Here is a 20,674-nt window from a genome sequence, read left to right on the forward strand (position 1 = left end):
GGAGGACTGCGGGCAGCAGGAGTGCAGGCCGGAAGCCGAAGCGCGCGTGCGCACCGGCTCTCACTGTCCTTATCGTCGGCCAAACTCGCGCGGAGCCAGTTCTCGCGGGATAGCGAGTTGCTTCTCGTCTCCCACTCCCGTCCGCCTGTTCCCTTGAGTACTGGGCGCTATAGGTCGTGGGGGTGCTTTATCGTTTCCACCCCGGGTCCACCTTGTTGCTTGGTTACGTGACAACCGTCCATCTTGCCTACTGCTCTGTGCGCCCCACGAGGGCTCTTCTCGGCCCCGGCAGCCCCCGGGACGCTTCTGCCACTCGCCGGTGTAGGACAGGCTGAGCGGCCCGGGAGCGCGCAGGCGTGGTAGCTCCGGCCGCGCTTCCGGGACGACGCCGTGGGACTCTTTTGGCGCCGGCAGCGGCGCGAGTGAGGACGGCGGCCCGGAGGGCGCGGCCCAGCGCTCCGCGTTCTGGGTCCCAGCGGCGCCATGCGCTATAACGAGAAGGAGCTGCAGGCGCTGTCCCGGCAGCCGGCCGAGATGGCAGCTGAGCTGGGCATGCGGGGCCCCAAGAAGGGCAGCGGTGAGCGGCCCGAGGCGCCGGAGCGGCAGGGCGGCCGGGGGGCGGGGGTGGGCAGCCGCGGAACGCGCGCGAGCCCGCCTTGTTCCCGCAGTGGTGAAACGGCGGCTGGTGAAGCTGGTGGTCAACTTCCTCTTCTACTTCCGGACGGACGAGGCGGAGGTAAGGCGGCGGGGAGGGCGGGGCCGGGGTTTGGGGTTGGGGTCGGGGTCGGGGTCGGGGTCCGGAGTTGGGTGGGGGCGGCCGCAGTTGGGGGGCGGGGTGTGGAGTCGGGGGCGGGGCGGGGGCAGGTTCCCGGTGCCCGCCCCCATGCCCCTGTCTGCCCCTAGCCCGTTGGAGCCCTGCTGCTGGAGCACTGCAGAGTCACTCAGGAAGAGCCCAGCGGCTTCTCCATCAGTGAGTGCGGCCTGGGGCGAGGCTACTTGACCCCGTCCCGCCCCGCTCCACCCCGGCGCGGCCCCGCCTGAGTCCCCAGAAGCTGAGTCCAGTGTCCCGGGCAGCCCCACTCGCGCTGGCTCCTCTGGGTGGGGACCCAGGCCGAGCGCACTACCCCAGAGGCCGCCCTTGTCTTGTTGGGGAGCGCTGCCCTCTCGGGGTGGATGCCTCGCTGTAATTGTTTCATTTCTCCTGGGATCAGGGCCCTGTGCTGGGGGACTGGGAGGATTCTCCTGGGTCGTCTTGAGAGGGTGGGGTCTGCAGGCGAAGACGGAGCTACTAACTAGTCTTCTGGGGAGGCTGCAAGAGTGCCACAGACTAGGGGGCTTAAACAGCAGAAATTTATTTCTCCCAGTTTTGGGGGGCAAGAAGTGTGACATCAAGAGTGTTGGCATGGCTGGTTCCTTCTGAAGGAGAATCTGCCCCCATGATCTCTCTCCCGGCTTCTGGGGGGTCGCTGGCGACCGTTTTCACTCCATCTCTGCCTTCCTTTTCATGGGATCTTCTCCCTTGTGTGGTAGTGTCCAGGTTTCATTTTCTTAAGAACACCAGTTCTGTTGGATTAGAGGCTCACCCTAGTGCAGCGTGACTTCAGCTCAACTGCTTGTAACTACTTAGACCTGCAGTGATTCCACATCCGGATAGATTCACAGTCCTGGGAAATGTCTCATGTTTTTTAAAACTCGAACATACATCTTTTGGGGGACACAGTTCAACCGACGCCCAGCTGGTGGGAAGCAGTGGGCCCAGGCGGGCCGGGGATGGAAAGGGGACAGTCGTGGACAATGGCAAGAGGAAGTTGAGGGCTGGGTGGGGGGGAGGTGGGAGCGAGCGGGGACAGATGGGGGCTATTCCTTCCGCAGGCTTTCTAGAGGACCCAGAGAGAAAGTATCACTTTGAGTGTTGCAGTGAGGAGCAGTGTCAGGAGTGGATGGCTGCTCTGCGTCGAGCCAGGTGGGGTGCGTCGAGCCAGGTGGGGTGCGGCCGCCTTGGGGGCCTGGGGCAGGGGCGGGGCAGGCCCTGTGGACTCACACCACCCTCCTCCCTAGTTACGAGTTCATGCGGAGGAGCCTCATCTTCTACCGGAATGAGATCCAGAAGATGACTGGCAAGGTGCGCGTGGGTGCAGGGGTGGGAGTTGGGGGTCTTCTGGGCCTAGGCTCATGCCGTCCCCCCCCCCACCATCGTCCACCCACACAGGATCCCCTGGAGCAGTTCGGCATATCAGAGGAGGCCAGGTTCCAGCTGAGCGGCCTGAAGGCATGAGTCTGGGTGTGGGGCTCCTCAGCTTTCCTGCTGGGGGCTGGATGAACCCTCCCTGGGTCCCCGGTTTCTTGGCCAAGCCTGGATTTGTCGTGGGAGGTGTCTTGGTTTACAGATTTTAAAAGCCCCAGGATCCGCAGGGGCTGCCTTTTTGAAGAAACCATCCAGCAAGCCCCTTCTGGATGCACTGGGACCCACTGGACTGTGGCATCTCAGTGCCACATGCTGCTGCCAGGGGACAGGTGTCCCCTCCCAGGAGCTGTGCCCAGCCCCTTGGGTGCGTCCATCCAGGCCTGGCAGGTGCCTGAGGCTGGTGCAACTCTCCTGCCCCGTGCAGGCTGAATGTACAACATTAGGTGATGCTGTGAAGGGCGTGGGCCCATGCTGGGGCTGCTGTGAATTCTCCTGCTGAAGGGGCAGGCCCCGGCCAGACGCCTCTGGGCAGAGCTGGAAGGTGCGCCTTTCGGGTGGCCAGTTTGTTCTGTTCAAATAAAGGTACCTCTTTTTCACACGGGACGGCGGTGCAGTGAATGCAGAGAGGGACCTCTGTCCTCCGCAGGCTGCCGGTCCCGCAGAGTCACAGCGGGGTCCTGAGGGAAGTGAAGCCCTGCCCAGGTTCAAGGTTTAAGTGCCCAGTAGGAACAGAGGAGAGGAGGCCTAGAACCCAGAGCCAGGAAAGGTGGGGAGGCTGGGGCCCAGCCCACAGGGCCTCTGGGGCTCACAGGCCTCCCTCCGAGTGCAGGCGGGACTTCGGGAAGGGTTTTGTTGGTGGTGTGAAAAGTACCCAAGCAGTCGGTTTCAGTTAGTCAAGGAGGAGGCCCACCCTGGGTGGGCCTGACCTAGTCAGGTGTTGGCCCTGAAGGAGGGGCTGGGCCTCCCTGAGGTGGGGCTCACTGTCTGCTGTGGTCACAGGGCCTGCCTTCCGGAGCAGGTGGGGCTTCTGCTGGGAGTGACCGTCCTCCCCAACTGGGGATGGCTATCACGGCCCGGGACCCCCTTTGCGCTCCAGGACCTTGCCATGTCACGGTCGGGAAGAAACACTGCCACCAGACCAGGTTCAAGTGAAAACAGGTATTTTATTACAGCGTCTACAGGTGGAAACGCAGTGCAGTGGGGTTCCCTTGGGAAGAGGGGGTGGAGCCAGCGCCCCAACTGAAACATAAGCTACCAGAACAAGAAAACAAAGCCCGTCTCCGTTACAAACCAAGGCAGGGATGCGAGAGCCAGCGTGGATGGATGTGTAAATGAGAACAAACAGTCCTAACTGTAGACGGGCCGGCTGGCAGGATAAATAAGGGCAGGGGGGGTGGGGGCTGGTTCTTAAATAGGTCACGATTCATAGCTGAACAGAAAACGCATCCCCTGACTGGAGGCTGTCCTAGTTGTTAGGTTTTCCTGAGCAAAGCGACAGCAGCCGTCAGACCTGGAGCACCCGCGTCGGCAGCAGCGGTGGGGCTCCCGCAGGGCCGCTCCCCACGCACGCCAGCCGGCGCCCTACTCCCATGGCTGGCGTCAGCAGCGGCGCTCAGGCTGGGACCGGAGGGTGGGTGTGGAGAGGCCGAGCTGGGCCCCGCTGTGGGGCAGGCCCTGCGCGGGTCGTCCGTCCCCTGGTGCCTGCGCGTGCGTGCAGAGGACAGACGCGGCGCGGTGGTCCTCCCGAAGTGACGCAGTGTTTGTGTACAGTGTCCTTTGTTCAGATGGGGGCTCCGCTGGCAGCGCCGTAGCTTTCTCGGGAGCCCTGTGTTCCTGACACGGGGAGGGGAGCCTCTTGGAGAGGCCGGGGGCCGGGGGTCAGGACAGCACCGTCGTGCACTGGGAGCACCGACCTGGGGGGAAGGGGGGCAGGGCGGGCGGTCACAGGAGGAAGGCTCCGTCTCTAGCCTGATTGCTGCCCCACACAGTGTAGAGGTGGCTGCAGGCAGCGCACTGGCCCGCTCTGACCCTTGTGGCCTGCGTCCCGGGGGTCAGGAAGCGGGGCCGGGCCTCGGCCACCACACCGACCCCACTCAAGGGCAGGCAGAGGACCCGTGGCGTCCACCTCTGAAGGGTATGTGGAGTCGGCCAGGCCGGGGAAGGCTCACGTTAGGCCACCACACAGAGGCCCACCCTCCCGCGCTCCTTGACGGGTGCCGCCTGGGTGGCAAACACCTGAGGATGGGGCTCCGACTGCCCACGCTCAGCCCTCGCCGGGGCGCCCACCTTTGGCCGATGTTGGCCCTTTCGGGGGACCGAGAGCTTCTCGGGAGGCACACAGACAACATTGCCCCACCCAGGGACCCAGGACCAGTCACAGGTGCTGTGCTCGAGGGACCGAGAACCCTACCGGCCACCTCGGAGCCTCAGGGAGCAGCCCTCCTGCCCGGCCACCCCAAGCGCATCCCTTCCCAAGCACCACCGTGGCCGCTCGGGTGGAGCAGGTGTCACCTCAGCAGAGTGGGCAGGAGGGCCCTGGGCCAGTGCCGCTGTGCACTTGAACAGGCGGGAGAGTTTCCCCTCACTTTCCTTTCCTCCTTTTCTCTTTAGTTTACTGTGTATTCGTCATACAGTCTAAAAATAAATGAAGTCCGTCTATGAAATTTATAAATTTTCATCATCTCTCTATAAAATACTGTCACCTGTCAGCGTGACTCCCTTGTAGACAAAGCAGGCACCCACAACTAACCCGCCTGCGTCCCCGGCCACCACAGGAGCCGACCCTGCGGGGGGGGGGGGGCTGCGGCGTGAGCCCAGGGCGAGCAGAGACGTACAAAAGTAAATGCACCTGTCACACGAGTGAGCCAGCCAGGCAGGCAGCAGAGTCGGGTACCAGACCCTCCTCACAAGCACCACTGAGAACGGGTCCCCTCCTCGAGGCTCCGCCACCGCAGCCTTGCCGCGCAGGACTGCCGTTCCGATGCCAAAGGCGCCATCCCGAGGGCTGAGCCGAGGCCGTTCACAGTGATGGCGGGGCGGGGCGGGCCTCCACCGGAGACGCCGCCTTTGGTATGGGAAGAGCGGCGGGAATGAACACGCCAGGCGCTAGGACCTGGCGTTGGCGTGGTCAACCTCGAGAGTCAGCACCAAGAGCACGTGGAGGCGCGAGCCTGGCGATGAGATAGCACCGGGCCGGCTGCCAGCGTCTCCGCGGTGGGCCGGTCCTTCGGCGATGTCTTTACATATATTCTCTCATATAATATAGTATCTACATCTCTCGATAGGTTGCCTTCACGACTTCGGTGAAATAAAATAAGTCAAAATTGTTTATACTTTTTAAAAAACGATAAATACTTTATCTAAGACTATCGACAGTACAGGCTGGAGCCAGGCCCCAGCGCGCCGTCTCCGCAGCTGTGCGCGGCGCTGATTCACAGTAGAGCCTGTCCTCTGGCCTCCATCCGTCCTCGCCGTCCTGCGGGGGGGCCCCGCGCCGCCAGCCCGCCCCATCCTTGCATAGTCTCGCGGTTGAGGTAGAAATCCTAGTTACCTGCGGACACGGCGCGGGAGGAAAGGCAGCATAGCGTTAGCCTCGCGCCCAGACGAGCCCGTCGCACCCCCAGGCCAGGGCGCCAGAGCCACCTACGGACGGACGGACGGACGACAGACGGCAGACGAGGTGGTGGCAGCACCCTGAGCCACGCCTCTGGGCCCTGTCAGAGGCACGAGGTCCTGTCCCCAGGCCCTTCCAGTGCGTGTGGGGCGCTGGCTGGGTCCTGGCCTCCCCTCCTCCCCAGGAGACCCTCCCCGGTCCCCACGCCGGGCAGCGCTCCAGGACAAGCCTGCATGCCCCAGGAGTGAGGCCGGCGCGGCCAGGACGGCAGGCAGGCAGCGTCCACTGTGCGCCTGGTCCCCGACCTCCCAGTGCACGTCTGCCCTCTCCAAGCTCCTCTGACGGTGCGAGGCCACTGCAGGCTGAGCCGCCCTACCTTCTGGGCTTTTCCAACAACCGAGGCACAGCCCATCCCCAGGCCTCGGGTAGGGCTGTCCACTGACCTGCATGCACCCTGACCAGGAGGCCGTCAGACTCCAGCGGCCTCCCATCTGTTTCCACTTAAAAACACGACAGACAGCCAAGGACAGCAGGCAGGCAGGACCCCCGCTCCATTCCTGGCCCCAAGGGGATGTGGACATGGCACCAGCAGTGGCCAGGCCAGCTGCACCGGGGCCCAGGACCCTCCCTGGAGGCCTCGCAGACACCTGCCCCCTCCAGCTCCCGAAAGCGGGCCCTTCCTACGCTTGTCTCCGCTGACCCCCAAACGGACGGTCTGAAAGGCAGCCCGTGCGCCTCGGAGGCCGGAGGAGCCGGGCCTCGGCCACAACTACAGAGCCCCGCCACCGGCCCGGCGTTCCTGCCTGTGGGGCTGGCGCCACACTCACCCTGCTGCCCATCGGCCCCTGCAGGCAGGCCCTCTAGCTAAGGAGCCCAACAAACGCGACCCCCACGTCCAGAAGGCCTGCCGTGTACCAGGTGCCTTAAACGCGTTGAGCTCTCCCCAAACCCTCATAAGGCGCGTTTATGGAAACGGGCTGAGGGGCCCAAGAGCGCACACAAAGGCAAAGCTGGGATCCTGAGCTGCCCCCATGACCCCACGCCGGGGCTGCCCAGGTCCCAGGCTGCTGCAGACGCCAAGCCTAGGGCGGCGGCAAGCTCGAGCTAGGCTCCACCCGGCCAGGACGCCAACCCTGACTGACTGACTCCTCCTGGCCCCCTCCCTGGGCGACCTGGGGGGAGGGTCCACCGGCAGCGGCGGAGGGGGCGGGGCCAGCCACACCCTCCCTCTCTCTGCTCTCGCCGCCCGGGTTCCCTTGCCTCCCTGGCTCTTCGCCTTCGCACCTCCCGGCCGCAGGAGAGCAACCTTGGCCCCCGGGCCCCTCCACGGAGCCCCGCGGGCCCGCCTGTTTTCTGCAAAGGAAGGTCAGTTCAGGTTCTCGTATGGGCCGCCTGGTCGAGCTCTAGCCTTACCTTACAGAATACGAACTGCTAGCTAAGCAAGGTCTTTATCGCGGCTTAACCCCCGCAAGGCGCGCGGCATACGGAGGTGGCATGCCAAGGGAAACCCACACGGCGGGCGGCCCCGTGGAGCTGGCCTGCGGGATCACGGGCGCGGCCTGGGCCAGGGCCAGCCCGGGCAGGGGCGGGTGGTGCACCGTGAAGGAGGGGCGGGACACCTTGTGCGGAAGTGAGGCGAGCTTGATGGACAGAGAGGCGTTAGCAGGCGGCACAGAGGCAGCAGAGGAGGCAGGTAAGAAAGCTTGGTTAGCTGGGAGGGACGCGAAGTTCTGCAGGAGCACGGGCTCAGAGTTAGCCGGGAGCAGCGCGGGGGGCGGAGGCAAGGCGGCGTTAGGAGGGGGCGGGGCGTGGAGGGCGGGCGGCCCCGGAGGGGGCCGGCCCAGGTGCGGAGGGGGCGGGGGCGGCCTCGGCTCCGCAGGGGGCGGGGCCTGAAAGGAAGAGGCCGGGGTGCTGGCCACCGCCTGCAGCGGGGTTAGGCTCAGCGTGGCGCTGCGACATGCAGCCCCACTGCCGAAACTGGCTCCAAACGGATGAGCGGAGGCGGGAGGCACCGCGTGGTTAAAGGCACCTGCAAACAGGAGAGAAAAACCCAGCTTCAACAGGCGGGCATCACCAGCCAAGCCAAGGAAGGCGCGCGGAGAAGGGGAAGCCGACGGCGGCTGCAGCTCCAGCTCCGCGTGCGAGCGGCACAGGTGAGGGTGAAGCGCAGGCAGCGGGAGCGCAGGCGCTGGGATAACCTGCAGGACGGCTCCCCTCCCCTCCCCTGCCCAGCCCAGCCCCGGCGCCCGTGCCCGGTGAGGGGCCGGCTGTGGCTCCCTGCGCTCCTCTCCACCCCGCACGCGCCACGGTGCATTTGGCGGGCGCCGCGGCCCTTGGCTCTTCCCCAGCGCCGGCCCCAAGGCTGCCCAGAGCCCGGGCTGCGTCAGGCCTGACAGGTGACCTCCGCGGGGAGGAAGGAGAGAGCTCCGTCTGGCGCCAGCTCCCCTGAGAGCGAGAGGGACGCCGTCAGACCAGAGAGCGTGGCACAGGCCGACTCACGCCTGAGCGCTCTGCCCACACGACAGTCACGTCTGCGTTTCGCGAAAAGGAACGAGGTGACGGGTGCAAAGTGGACCCAAGGGGATACGCGGGCACAGCCTCTCCCCCCTCAGGGGGCCCTGGAAGGGAACCTGCAAACAGCGGTGGTTAAACCCAGCGGTCCCGGAGGGCGCCGGTGAGAGCATGCGGCCCGCGGCCCATCCCCCAGCGGGTCCCGCACGGCCAGAGGGCGCTGCCTACCTCCGACTGCACCGCCGGCCACCCCGGAGGAGAAGCTGCCCATGGCGTGCGAGTTGGTCAGTCTGGTGGCGGCGGTTGAGACGTGCACCAGGCCGGCGGCGGGCACGGAGCTGAACAGGGACTGCAGCACAGACGGACCCAGGTTGGCCTGCAGGGACATGGGGCCCAGTGCGAACTGCGGGCCAGGGGCGAAGGCGCCCAGGAAGGGGCGGTGGGTCTGGGCGGACGGGGCCGTGCCCCCTGCCGAGGACGCCGCCGGGGCAAGGCCCGGGCCGCTGAGGAGGCCCCCGGGGGGGGTGGCAGCGGCGGCGGCGGCAGCAGCAGCAGCGGCCATGAAGAGGTTGTGGCCGTTCTTGACGTCGGGCTCGCGGTCACGGCCCTTGCCCGCCTTGCCGTGCGTCGCTGAGGCCTTGTCCGCGGGCCCGCACACAGGTGGGCCCCCCTCGCCCTTCGGGGCCAGTCCGTCCAGCTGTCTCTTGTTCACGAAGGGGCCGGGGTCTGCGGCGCCGCCCTCCTTGCCCCGCGGGCCGGGAAAGCTCAGGGGGGTGCCCAGGCCGGCCGCCTCGGGGGCCTTGTGGGAGAGAGAAGCACCATCGCTGAAGCTGTGTAAACTGAGGTCGGCCGCCAGGCCCCCGCCCAGGGCGAAGCTGCTGGCGGGATGGCTGCTGGGGCTCAGCCCGCCCGCCCCCGGCAGCGCGCCTGGGAAGCTCTTCCTGGGGTGGGCAGCCAGCTTGGCATCACCCGCGCCAGGTTCCTCCAGGCCGGGCCGGAAAGCGAACAGGGAGTTGTGGCTCAGAGCGGAGGTGGCCTGCAGCGGGCTGTCGGCTGCCTTGGCCAGGCCGAGGTCGGAGATGGGCGAGAAGGTGGACTTCCACTTGCTGCTGTTGACCGGCTCGCTGGCTGGCACCTTCCTTCCCACCAGGCCGCCCCCTGCCAGGAGAGGCAGCGGCTATGAGGCCTGGGCTGGGTGGGGCAGAGCGGAAGCTACGGGGACCAGACCACCGCCGGCTCGGAATGACCCCTGCCCCCAAGACAAGCCCCCATGGCGGAGGACGGGGCAGACCTGGCGAGGGTGGGGCCGTGGGAGAAACTCAGGGAGCAGGGCTGCTTGTGCGGGAGGGCCGGTGTGTCAGCACAGAGCACCACATGTGCCCCATCTACCCAGGCAGCACCCAGAGCGCCCGCCATGTCCACAGGGAAAGGGGCCAGGAGGCCGGGCGGCACCCACACCACCCAGGGACCACTCTGGAAGCCCCGTGTGGCTCCTCAGAGGCCGGGCACCAAGGACTCAGGCATCGGGAGCACCAAACTCACCATTTTCCAAGGTTTTCGGAGGAGATTTGCTTTCTAAGGAGATGGTTGCAATTTTTCTCTCAATTCTATTAGGAAAAAAAAAGAGATGATAAATGTTTGCAATCCACGGGCACACCAGAGCGCTATACGTTTACACCGAATTGCCCAGCGGGGTCAGTAAGCCGGCAATGCGTGACCCGCTGTCAGGGCCCCTGGGCGCCCCCATGCCCGTGCGGTGGCACCTGTGCCGGCACGATGACGGCTGTGGTGAGAGCCAGGCCCCGGCGGAGGAGCAGGGATGCCGTTTCCCAACACGCAAAGACAGCCGCGAGTCCCAGACAGAACTGTCTCCATGCTTAACGTGCTCTCAAGCTCTAGGAGACCGCGTCGTCCACAGAGGCAGATGCGCAGCACCTAGCACGTTAACTCCCCAGCAAGCTGTACCCATAGCTGTACCGAAGTACAGAGCAGTGTGTGCTTCATGTGTCAGGATTTTTGTGGACCGTCCCGAAGAACTATGACCTCCAGAGACACAGAACTCGCCAAAGAATCCAGAACTTGTACAATGTACTTTTCGTATGTGGAAGGGTAAGTCAACAAGACACTGAAAACACAGGCAACTGAAGAAAACACAGGGACGTCCCCCGGCGGTCCAGCGGGTAAGACTCCGTGCCCCTAGTGCAGGGGGCCCGGGTTCGATCCCTGGTGGGGGAACTCGATCCCACATGCATGCCGCAACTAAAAGTCTGCATGCCGCAACTAAAGATCCCACATGCCGCAACTAAACATGCCACAACTAAGACCCAGAGCGACCAAAATAAATAAATTAAGAATTAAATAAAATTAAAGAAAGGGACTTCCATGGTGGCGCAGTGGGTAAGAATCCGCCTGCTGATGCAGGGGACACGGGTTCGAGCCTGGTCTGGGAAGATCCCACAGGCCGTGGAACAGCTAAGCCCGTGCGCCACAACTAGTGAGCCTGCATGTCACAACTACTGAAGCCCGCGCGCCTAGAGACCCTGCTCCGCAACAGGACAAGCCACTGCAATGAGAAGCCCGTGCACCTCAACGAAGAGTAGCCCCCGCTCGCCGCAACTAGAGAAGGCCCTCACGCAGCAACAGAGACCCAACGCAGCCAAAAATAAATTAATTTTAAAGAAAAATAATAATAAAGAAAACACAGATACACAACACACGGGATCTTGTCAACACTGAACACTCTTATGCCTCAAAGGACACCAGCAATGGAGTGAACACACCACCCACAGGACGGGAGAACACAGCTGCAGATCCCGTACCTGACAAGGGATCCGGTACGTAGACGTCTAAAGAACTCTCATGACATAACAACAGCAGCACAAGACAATCCGACTCAAGAGTGGGGCCGGGACCTGAACAGACATCTGTCTGAGGAACAGATGATGCTGAATGTCGTCGACTGCGAGGGAGATGAGGTCAAAACCATGGCGACACCACCACACCCTCACAGAAATAGCTACCGTACTAAAAACAAACCCAGAAAATAACAAGTGCCGGTGAGGATGTGGAGAAACTGGCACCCTTGTGCATGCTTGGCAGCAATGTGAGATGGGGCAGCTGCCGTGGAAAAGTCTGGTGGTTCCTCAAAACGTTAAACCCAGACTCGCCACATGAGATCCAGCAATTCCACGCCTAAGTACTGGGTAAATTGCAAACACATTTTCAAGTAAAAACACATGTAGTATAGGGACGTTCATAGCAGCACGATTCACAACAGCTGAAAACGAAGCAACCTAAGCGTCCACGGACACACGGTGGATAAACAAAACGTGATATATACACACAGAAAGGAAGGAGGTTCTGACACCTGCTACACCACGGATGAACCTGAGGACAGGATGCTCAGTGAAATAAACCAGACACAGGACACATGCTGCCTGATCCCACTCACGGGGTCCCTAGAGGAGTCAGATCCACAGAGACAGGAAGTAGATTGTGGGGGCCAGGGACTGGGGGAGGGGCTGGGGAGTCAAGTGTTTAAGGGTACAGGGGTTCTTTCTGTGGTGATGAAAATGTTCTAAAACCGACAGCCGTGATGGCTGCACAACCCCACGAATACGTCAAAGACGACTGGGTCGCACGTTTCAAGCGCGCAGTGTGGTATATGAATTATACCTAATAAAGCTGTTATTGAAAAAAAAAACCCAGGAAGAAAGCACTCTTCACCGTCAGCTGAGTGGACACCAGGCACTGATGGGAGCCTGCACGCCTGCCTCTTGGCTCTGCGCTGTGGCGGCCGCCCTCCCCTTCTCTCTGCCACCAAGAAACACCCGCCTCGCGCCGCCGCCCCGGGAGCTACAGACTCAGGGGTCAGCCCTGCCCCACACGTACGTGGCGAGAGGCTCTCAGATGCCCTGGGCCCTTCACGGGCTGTTTCTTACACAGTTAAAGTGAACGATCCAGGAAGGGGCCTGTCTGCTCCAGGAAGTGCCCCAAGTGAGGTCGGGACCCTGTGCCCACCACCCAGCAGCAGGTGGGAAGCTGCCTGCCCCGCGTCCTGGCCACAGGGACCTGCCCCGTCGGCCCCACTCGCCTGGCACTGCTGGGCTCGTCCTCAGAGCCCTGCTCCTCATCCGAGGTCAGCGGGGAATAGTGGGCCCCGTTGGTCTGGCTCAGGGGCTTCTCCTTCTTGAGCACGGGCGGCTGGTCGTTGTCCTGGTAAGGGACAGGCGAGCTCTTCAGGGAGCTCTCGGGGGACGAGATGGCCGTGATTTCCAAGGGCTGGTTGATGTTGCTGACCTGAGGGGTCAGACGCACAAGCCCGTCAGCAGGCCCCTGGAGCGCCCTGGACCTACCGCCCCCAACGCCACTCCCAGCCTCACCATGGAGTTGAGGTTCAGGGGGGACCCTGAAGACTGGGTGAAGAGGCCGGCGACGGACGGCAGGGCCCGGCGCTTGGGGGACACGCCCGAGCTGAAGCCGGGGGTCCCTGCCGCTGCCCGCTTCCTCCTGCCCCTCTTGCGGCTGTCCTGCCCGTGGCTCTGGCCGCCGTCACCGCGGGCGCCCGAGGACAGAGGGCTGTGCTTGCTGGAAGGTGACTGCTTGGCGCTGCTAGAGCCGGCCGAGATGGTGAAGACGATCCTTCTCTTGGCTTCACTCTCGGGATCCGAGAAGCCGGCCTCAGAGGGCAGGTCTCCTTTGCTGGTGTCGGGGAGCGGGCCCTGGGCGCCGAGCCGGGGACTGGCGCAGAGCTGGGGGGCGGGCGAGGCCGAGCCGCAGTTGCGGGGCTGCGCCAGCAGGGGGGGGTGCTGAGGGGTGGAGCTGCGGGACCCCACAGTGGCAAAGAGGCTTCCGGAGCTGGAGGACTCGTCCAGGGCGGGGGGCTCGGCTCCAGAGACGAGTGGTGCCGGGCTGCCTGCCAGGGCCCCACTGATGGCCACTGAGCCGGCGTAGGCAAAGCCTGTAGGAAGGACACGCTTTCTCAGGGGAGCTCGTCCGGGAAAGGATGCCCACCTGGCCGAACCCGGCGGAGCGCAAGGAAGCTCAGCTCTCCGCATGCTCAGTGCCCAGCACCTTGAGACGGCACCACGGAACCAGGTTCGGGTGAGGACAAGTGGGGACCCCTGGGCCGTCACTTGTGTGCTCTTCCCACTTCTGGGCCTGGGTTGGTTGGGCCCTGGAGCTCACGCACAAGCCGGTGGACCCCGGGCACCACCAGCGGTGACGCCCTCCCCACGCGAGAGCAGCAGCGCCAGAGGCGGGACGCCCGTCCCAACAGCAGCCTCCTCACTGTGCTCTTTATCCCCAGAAGAACAGGCATAGATCAGGCCATGTGGACACAGGCAAGCAACCTGACCACACATGCCCGCTGCCCCCGATGGGATCCATGGCTGGGCAGTGGTGACAGGCACCCTCTAGGTCGCAGGGCCCCGCCCGGAAGCCTCACTCGAAGCTCTCTGAGGAGGAGCAGAACCGGCTGGAACGCGGTTGGATGAGGACGCCATCGCCCAGAGGACTGGCATGGGCCCAGGCCGAACACAGCCAGCTGAGATGAGCAGAGCGGGACAGCCCAGCTCGGAGGCCCCGAGCCCCGGGCCACGCTGTGCAGCTGACATGCTGAGCCCACCCAGCACCTCTGGGTCCTCGCACGGGAGGGAGCCCTAACCTGCGGGGGCCAGGGCGAGGCTTCTGCTCCCAGCAGCGTTGCACCCGGAGCCGTGGGTGCCAGCACCCATCTGCTTCTCCAGTGTGGACGAGGACTCTCGGGCCTGCGGCACGGGGCTGGGGGTGCTTCTCTGCGGAGAGAAAATGCAGGTTCTCAGCTGATCCGGCCATACGCCACAGGACGTGCCAAGGGCCCGAGGCCACGAGCACGGAAGGGCAAGTGGCCGCTCAGGGTGTGAGCCTGGTGGGCAGCCACGGGAAGGTTCTCACGAGGTGAGGCACAGGTGTCTGACCTCGGTTCTAAGGGATGGCCCTGGCTAACAGGCAAGCATTGGGCCAGGGATAAATGGGCAGGGAGAGCAGTGAGGGCAGCCGTTATGATCTGACCCAGCAACTCCACTCCTACATGGAGCCAGACAACAGCAAGTACCCACACAAAACCCGCACACGCATGTCCTCATTAGCACAATTCACAACAGCCCCGAAGTGGAAACACCCCAGATGACCACCAACAGGTGACGGATGCACACAATGTGGTCCGTCTGTATGGTGGAACATCTCTCAGCCACGAAAAGGAGAGAAGCCCTGACACTCGCTACCACGTGGATGGACCCTGAGAACACGATGCTCAGTGAGAGAAGCCAGACACAGAAGGACACACAGTCTGTGATTCCACTGACAGGAAATATTCAGAACAGGCAGATCCACAGAGACAGACAGTAGGCTCCTGGTTGTCAGGGGCTGGGGAGGGGATGGGGGTGACTGCTGGTGGGGATGGGCTTCCTTTTGGGGGTATGGAATGTTCTGGAACTAGAGATGGCTGCACGACTGGTGAATGTACTAAAACCCACTGCACCGAACACCTTAGGTGGGTGAGTTGTGTGTGAGTGACATCTCCATAAACACGAACAGCCCACTCCACAGGAGAGTGTCATTTCCAAGTCCATGCGTGTGACGCTGAATGCACATGTGAACTAGAAGGAAAGGGAGAAGTTTCTACAGAATCTGGAAGTTTTAGTCCCTCTCCGTTTGCACATGTCACCTTTTACTAAAAGGATCTAAAATAAAAGTGGCAAAATGTTACTGGAATTAAATGTGGACATCAGACATTCTGTTTTTCTCGGGCATCACGGTAAGCTCCAAACTTAACCACGTGCAATTGAACAAGAAGGCTCTGGGCCTCGAGGGGAAGAACAAGAGCACCGGCTCTCCTGGCGCCTACACACGGTGCCTGGGGACGCCAGGCTTCCAGGCCGAGGGCCTCACTCACCACCTTCTCGGCGCGGCTGGGCAGCACCACGCTGGCCAGAGGGATGCTGACTGGCAGCTTGCTAGGCTGCACGGTGCTGAGCGGGATGCTGACGGGCAGGCTGGTGATGGCCTCCCCACTGCTGGCGTAGGTGCGCTCCTTCAAACCCTGCAGACACACCACCGGGCCAGCCTGCTCCCGCTGACCAGGAAACTGGGCCTTGAGCACCGCCCCGAGGGACACAGCAGCCCTCCAACCAGTGACAAGTCACCCCCACCCCAAAGCGATCCTCCCGACCTGCCAGGGCCCCCACCCATCACCCCAGCACACACCCCATCACAGGAGTGCAACAGGCTTTTCCCTTCCCCTGTTGCTCAACCCGGCCTCTCCTTTCCCCAGAGACAATCCCACTCTTCCAGCCTCACCCCAGGGTTAGGGCGCGGCCAGGCAGCCTCCCACCTTCCCTCTCAGCCCTACTCCACCCCACGCGTGGGCACTTTCACAAGAGCGGTGGCCTCACCTTCTCACTGCCCTTCTCTCCCGTCATCTGCAAGGCCGCAGGGGACGAGGGCCGAGGGTCCTGTGGGCTCAGTTTGATGCCGTTGGCGATGCCGGGGCTCTGGTACGGGAGGCCGTTCTCCTTGGCATGCTCAGCTCTGGAAACGAGAGGTGTCCTCGGTCATTTTCTGGGGAGCCCTCAGAGCCACAATTTTGCGTTCAGAGCTGGCCGCCTGGGCCTAACAACCCCCGAGATTCTCTTCCAAACTGACGATCCCCCGCTCAGAAGGCCCCCCACCACAAGCTCACCGTGAGTGCAGCTCGCTGGCGGTCGCCCTGCTGTTGGCTGTGTGGTCCTGGCTCAGGTGGCGCCGCAGCACCAGCTTGGCCGGGGAGAGCCTGGTGTAGTCGGGCAGGGCCAGGCCGGACAACTTCTCGAGCCTCGGCCGGCCACTGTGGTTCGGGGTGCAGGGCACGACCTCCTGGTCCAGGGGGGAGGCCAGGTACTGGGGGGTGTTCTGCTTGGGCGAGGGCCGGCTCAGCGCGCCGCAGAGCTCATAGCCGGCCGCGTGGCCGTTCATGGACAGCTCCGGGCTCATGTTGCTCAAGTGGGGCAGGGAGAACCTGGCACAGTCCAGCTCCAGGTGTGGCCGGCCGGGCTCGGCCTCCGGCTCTCGGCCCAGGCCACCCTTCCCGCGCAGGTGCAGGGACAGGGCGTCGTCGGGCGGCACGCAGGACTTCAGCTGCAGGAGCTCCTGCTGCCGCTGGCTCTTCTCCAGCTCCACAATGCTGATCTGGGGGACGAGAGGAGGCGTCAGGCCTGAGAGGCCCCATGCCCAGCACCTCACTGGCAGGGATGGTCATGCAAGAGCGACAGGGACGTGGGCCGGCTAGAGGGACATGGGCCGGCTAGTGTGACGGGCAGACGCGCCGGCCTGAGGAAGCGAGGGGCCCAGGCTCCGTGGCTGTCACTGTGACTGCGAGGGTAAGGTATAGGCCCCGGGGGCTGGGGCCTGAGGCATCGTTTGGCTCTCCCCACAATGAATCAAGGGCCCACAGCTTCGGGCCGCCTCTCGGTGACACAGGAGCGTGAGGGCCCAGCGTGCAGCCTCCTGAGACTCCTGCACACAGGCTGGCAGCAGGGCCGGGCCACCACAGGAGGCAGCGCAACACCGTATCCCGTGACCTACAGCCGCTCCAACGGCTACTTGGGGGACGCGTGTCTTTAGGGACATAGCCTCCAGAGCAGCCTCCGGTGCAGAGGAATTCACTGCAGTGCCATTCTGCAGTAACCCATCCCTGAAAGAGCCCCCAGGGCCGGGCAACAGCGAAAGCTTCACGTAAATCACGAAACCTCGCTGGGGAGACGCAAAGTGGTGGGAGGCCTCGGCCTGCAGACGGGCTTCCGGAAAGCCTGCACCTGCGTGCTGATCTGTCCGTCCTTCCTTCCTGCACCATCCTCTGCTCACCTCGTCAGTATGAGCCGCTCTCATGGTGCAAGCGAGGGCCGCCACCGGCGGCCTCAGAAACAAGGCGCTCGCAAGCCTGGGCGGTGCGGCGGGGACTGGGCCTAGGACGCTGGTCCCGGCGCCCCAGCTGAAGCCCGGAGCCCCCCCCCCCCCCACCTCCGACAGGCTTCCTACCTGCAGCTCCAGGCAGTGCCTCTGCTTCTCCGAGATCTGGCTCTTCAGGGCCTGCTTCTCCTTCAGCAGGCCCTCAAGGGACAGCGTGGACCAGTCCAGCTTCAGCTCCTCGCACCGTGCCTTGAGCTGTGGGGATGGGTGGGCAGCCGTGAGGCGTCGGAGGCCCCTGGACGCCCCGCGAGGATCCTGAGGGAGGACGGGGACGGGGGGCGGGGGGCTGCCAAGACCCACTGCCGCAGACTCGGGGGCTGCCCTCGGTCATCTCTCCATCCCGAGACCCGGCCCGGCCTGGGGGGCCCCGCCTCGGGCAGACCGCCAGTCCCGCCAGCGCACCAGCCGCAGGCTCTGGCTCCTCAGCTCCCGGTTGCCCTTCTCCAGCTGCTCCGTCTGCTCCCTCAGCTGCTGGTTGTGAGCTGAGATCTCCTTCTGCGCTTGGATCAGGTCGTTGTAGGTCAGCGCCTTCACTCCCAGCTGAGGACAAACGACGGCAAAGGGGGGCTCTCACGGGGGCCAGGGGCATCGCGAGGCAGGAAGCCTCCCTCTGACCACCTCCGGGCCTCTCCATCAGGGAGACTCAAGGTGAAGAGCACCAGGAGGGCACCAGTCCCTCTGGATCTTGGCCAGACGTCCGGCTGGGCCCTGGGCCTGCCTGCCCTCCATCCCGCACCAGGGCCGTCTGCGTGGCCTCAGGGTGGCCAGGGCAGGGCGCCTACCTCATCCAGTTTCTGCTGGAAAAGCCTCTTGATCTCCTCCTTCTGAGCTTGGCAGTGGCCGAACAGCTGCTGCACGGCGCCCAGCAACCGGGCGTTCTTCTCCTGCGGGGCAGGGCCATGAGCGTGAGGCCCCCGGGACGGGCACCCCGCCCGACTTGCAGCCCGCCTGGCGGACACGGTGGCAGACACGCACCCGTGAGGAGGTTGGCCAGACCCCCATCCGGGCCTCACCCCGGAACGTAGCACCACGTTACCAGGAGCCACAGAGCCTGACGCTTCCCGCCCTCAGGAAAGCTGGGGTGCCCGCAGCAGGCCCGCATGAGGGCGGCCGCACCTCACAGCCCCCCACCCCAGCTCCGCCACCGAGGCTGCAGGGCACACTGTCCCCAGACGAGGACGCCTCAAACGGGGCAGCAGGGCCCGGCCAGCCGCGGCCCCGGGGCCATCGGACCCCGTAGGTAAGGGCAGCTGGGTCTGGCAGCACCACGTGCGGCTCACCTTCTCCTGGTCCAGCAGCTGCTGCAGGTTGGCCTTGTACTGAGGGGTCTTTGTGTACGCCAGGAACTGTAGGTACTGAATCTTGAAGGATTCTACGAGGGGAGCCAAGACAAGGTTTTAACTCAGAAACCCTCCAGCTGAGGCTCGAGGCGGGGGTGGGTGGAGTTCGGAAACGATGCGCAGGTTCCCCAGGGCCCGAGCGGTGCTGGGGTCGCATGGTGCCATTGTCGTGCCGGGGCCCGTGTCCCCACACTGCCTCAGCATGTCCTGCCGCCACGTGGGGCTCGCGCCCACGTGGGGACCCTCACAGCTCCTGCCATCCCCAGCCCGCGTTTTCGTTCTCCCCAAGGACACATGGGTTGTGGTCAGCCAGTCTGCCGGTCTTCTCGGTAAACATATGCTACCAATGTTGAATTGAGAAAATTGTACAGGAGTTTCCTTCATCCACTTTCTGAAGGGACGAGGCATCTCAAGGCAGCCCAGCCACGTGAGCACGAGCTCGACTCGGCAGGACAGGGCCCTGCTCCCTCGGGGCACCGGGCTCATCCCGGACAGGTCTCCCTGACACTGCAGACACGGGGCTGGGTCCTTCTCTGCGGGGCACCCTGGGCACCGTGGGTGGTGGAACAGCATCCCTGGCCTCCACCTTCTTGACGCCAGGAGCCACCCCTCCAGTTGTGATGATGCCCCCAGATGTGGCCTCACTTCCCCTGGGGCAGGACTGCAGCCTCAGACTGCCGCACGGGCCCCGCTGACCCCGAAGCCCAGGCGTGCCCTGGCAGGACTGAGCCTGAGCCCTGGGGGTGGTGCGCTTGGCCATGCAGCGTGGGTTTCCCAGGGGGTCTGCGAACAAGCCACCCCGTCCGCCCGGCCTCCCCCCGCGCCCCCCTGGGGCGGCTCACCTAGCAGCCGGTGTAGGGCAGGCGGGGCGGGCGCCAGCAGCAGCTGCTCAGGGGGGCGTCGCTGCGTGCTGGGAGGTAGCTGGTAGGGGGCGCCTGCGGGGAGACAGCGGGTCACGCTCTCTAGACGCCAGGCCCTGCGCGATGCCCCAGCTGCCCAGCCAAGCCGCCACCAGACCCCAAACCACGGCACTTCGCCCTGCCTGAGCGGGGCTTCTGCACGGGACCCCTGGAGAGCCCTCGGGAGGCTCTGGAGCTGGAGCCCCCCCACCCCCATCTCCGAGTACTCAGCACAGACGCTGTCGCAGTGGCTTCTGCCCGGGCCAGCAGGAAAAGGGACAGCAGTGAGGCTCCCCGGGACCCCAGAGCACAGCGGGGCGGGGGCGAGGAGGCACTCACCCTGCGGCAAGGGTGACGCCGCCCGCGACACAGTCTGGGCGTGCAGCAGGTCCAGTGCGCTCTGGGTCTTCTTGGGCTTGCGCTCGGGGTTGGCGGTGCTCATCTTCTTGGGACGTCCGCGCTTCCGGCCGGCCATCTTCCGGCCCTTCTTGTTCAGCTTCTTCTTCCGGGCCTTGGAGGGAGATGGCTTCTTGACAGTGGTCGCCCCGGCTTTCTCTTCCTCAGCACCAGAGTCCTAGCGGAAGACCACATGAGGGACCAGCCGGCGATGTGGGCTCCCGGGGGCAGCCTGGCTCCCTCCTCCGAGACCGGGGCCGCCCCATCTGGCCGGGGGCGGGGCGCTCACCATGGGGGTGTCGGCGGGCATGGCCGTCTTGCTCTCGGGCACCTTGGTGGGGGTGGTCGTGTTGCTCTTGTTCTCCCGCTGCTGCCGGCGCCGAGCTGCCTCTTGTTCCTCCTGGGGAGTAAGCGGGGGGCTCGTCCTCTGAACCGTGGGCACCGCGGAGACCCTCCTGCCTGCAGGGGCCCTGCAGCCCTGGCCCTGGGGGAAAGCGAGGTACACACACCCCACACCCAGTCTCTGCTGGGAACCCAGTGGGCCCCCGGACGGCCTGGCCTGGCCACCCCCGTGGCGGGTGGTCCCAAGGTCCCCACAACCACCTCCCCACCGAGGGGCACGCTGTCCACAGGCGAGGGCTGCGGGACACCCACGGCAACAGGAGGGAGGACAGGGCCACCCTCAAGGCCGTCCTCTGTCTCCAGGTGGGGGTGGCCATCACCATGCCCTGACCCAGAGGCCCTA

The 20,674-nt window shown here is 64.5% G+C and overlaps 2 protein-coding genes across 16 annotated transcripts in view; one reads left to right on the plus strand and one right to left on the minus strand.

The window, feature by feature from the left end:
• Window positions 1-52: 52 nt before the first annotated feature.
• PLEKHJ1 (pleckstrin homology domain containing J1) lies at window positions 53-2,781 on the plus strand. 3 transcript variants are annotated; one of them, XM_067734471.1, is made up of 6 exons: window positions 53-577; window positions 669-736; window positions 904-970; window positions 1,873-1,982; window positions 2,059-2,122; window positions 2,210-2,781. In XM_067734471.1, exons 1-5 carry the CDS (start codon window positions 484-486, stop codon window positions 2,098-2,100), a joined length of 381 nt encoding a protein of 126 aa, XP_067590572.1. In that variant the 5' UTR covers window positions 53-483; the 3' UTR covers window positions 2,101-2,122; window positions 2,210-2,781. The 3 variants fall into 3 exon arrangements, with proteins under 3 accessions (XP_067590572.1, XP_067590573.1, XP_067590570.1); XM_067734472.1 differs by having other exon boundaries at window positions 55-577; window positions 1,873-1,968; XM_067734469.1 differs by having other exon boundaries at window positions 77-577; window positions 1,873-1,963.
• A 547-nt stretch (window positions 2,782-3,328) lies between these two features.
• DOT1L (DOT1 like histone lysine methyltransferase) overlaps window positions 3,329-20,674 on the minus strand; it is a 57,260-nt gene continuing 39,914 nt past the window's right edge. For 7 of the 13 annotated variants that reach the window (XM_067734390.1, XM_067734394.1, XM_067734393.1 and 4 more), the window contains 17 exons: window positions 20,219-20,329; window positions 19,873-20,107; window positions 19,477-19,569; window positions 18,575-18,666; window positions 18,077-18,178; window positions 17,697-17,834; window positions 17,364-17,489; window positions 16,030-16,514; window positions 15,743-15,878; window positions 15,244-15,423; window positions 13,975-14,104; window positions 12,692-13,269; window positions 12,403-12,608; window positions 9,852-9,916; window positions 8,538-9,467; window positions 7,212-7,827; window positions 5,509-5,735 (listed from right to left, as the gene is read on the minus strand). In XM_067734390.1, coding sequence (XP_067590491.1) covers window positions 7,247-7,827; window positions 8,538-9,467; window positions 9,852-9,916; window positions 12,403-12,608; window positions 12,692-13,269; window positions 13,975-14,104; window positions 15,244-15,423; window positions 15,743-15,878; window positions 16,030-16,514; window positions 17,364-17,489; window positions 17,697-17,834; window positions 18,077-18,178; window positions 18,575-18,666; window positions 19,477-19,569; window positions 19,873-20,107; window positions 20,219-20,329 — 4,188 coding nt within the window. In that variant the 3' untranslated portion in view covers window positions 5,509-5,735; window positions 7,212-7,246. Of the gene's footprint in view, window positions 5,736-7,211; window positions 7,828-8,297; window positions 8,429-8,537; window positions 9,468-9,851; window positions 9,917-12,402; window positions 12,609-12,691; window positions 13,270-13,974; window positions 14,105-15,243; window positions 15,424-15,742; window positions 15,879-16,029; window positions 16,515-17,363; window positions 17,490-17,696; window positions 17,835-18,076; window positions 18,179-18,574; window positions 18,667-19,476; window positions 19,570-19,872; window positions 20,108-20,218; window positions 20,330-20,674 lie in introns of those variants that run through there. The other 6 variants (XR_010942565.1, XM_067734396.1, XM_067734391.1 and 3 more) reach the window with 6 other exon arrangements.

The sequence above is a fragment of the Pseudorca crassidens genome, chromosome 3 (assembly GCF_039906515.1).
Source record: "Pseudorca crassidens isolate mPseCra1 chromosome 3, mPseCra1.hap1, whole genome shotgun sequence".
In the NCBI taxonomy this organism is placed as follows: Eukaryota; Metazoa; Chordata; class Mammalia; order Artiodactyla; family Delphinidae; genus Pseudorca; species Pseudorca crassidens.

Excerpts from the sequence above, each read along its gene's own strand:
- PLEKHJ1 (XM_067734469.1), top strand. The coding sequence starts at position 484 with ATGCGCTATAACGAGAAGGAGCTGCAGGCGCTGTCCCGGCAGCCGGCC. Across the intron at positions 578-668 it reads GGGCCCCAAGAAGGGCAGCG|TGGTGAAACGGCGGCTGGTG; the intron begins GTGAGCGGCCCG and ends TTGTTCCCGCAG. Across the intron at positions 737-903 it reads TCCGGACGGACGAGGCGGAG|CCCGTTGGAGCCCTGCTGCT; the intron begins GTAAGGCGGCGG and ends GTCTGCCCCTAG.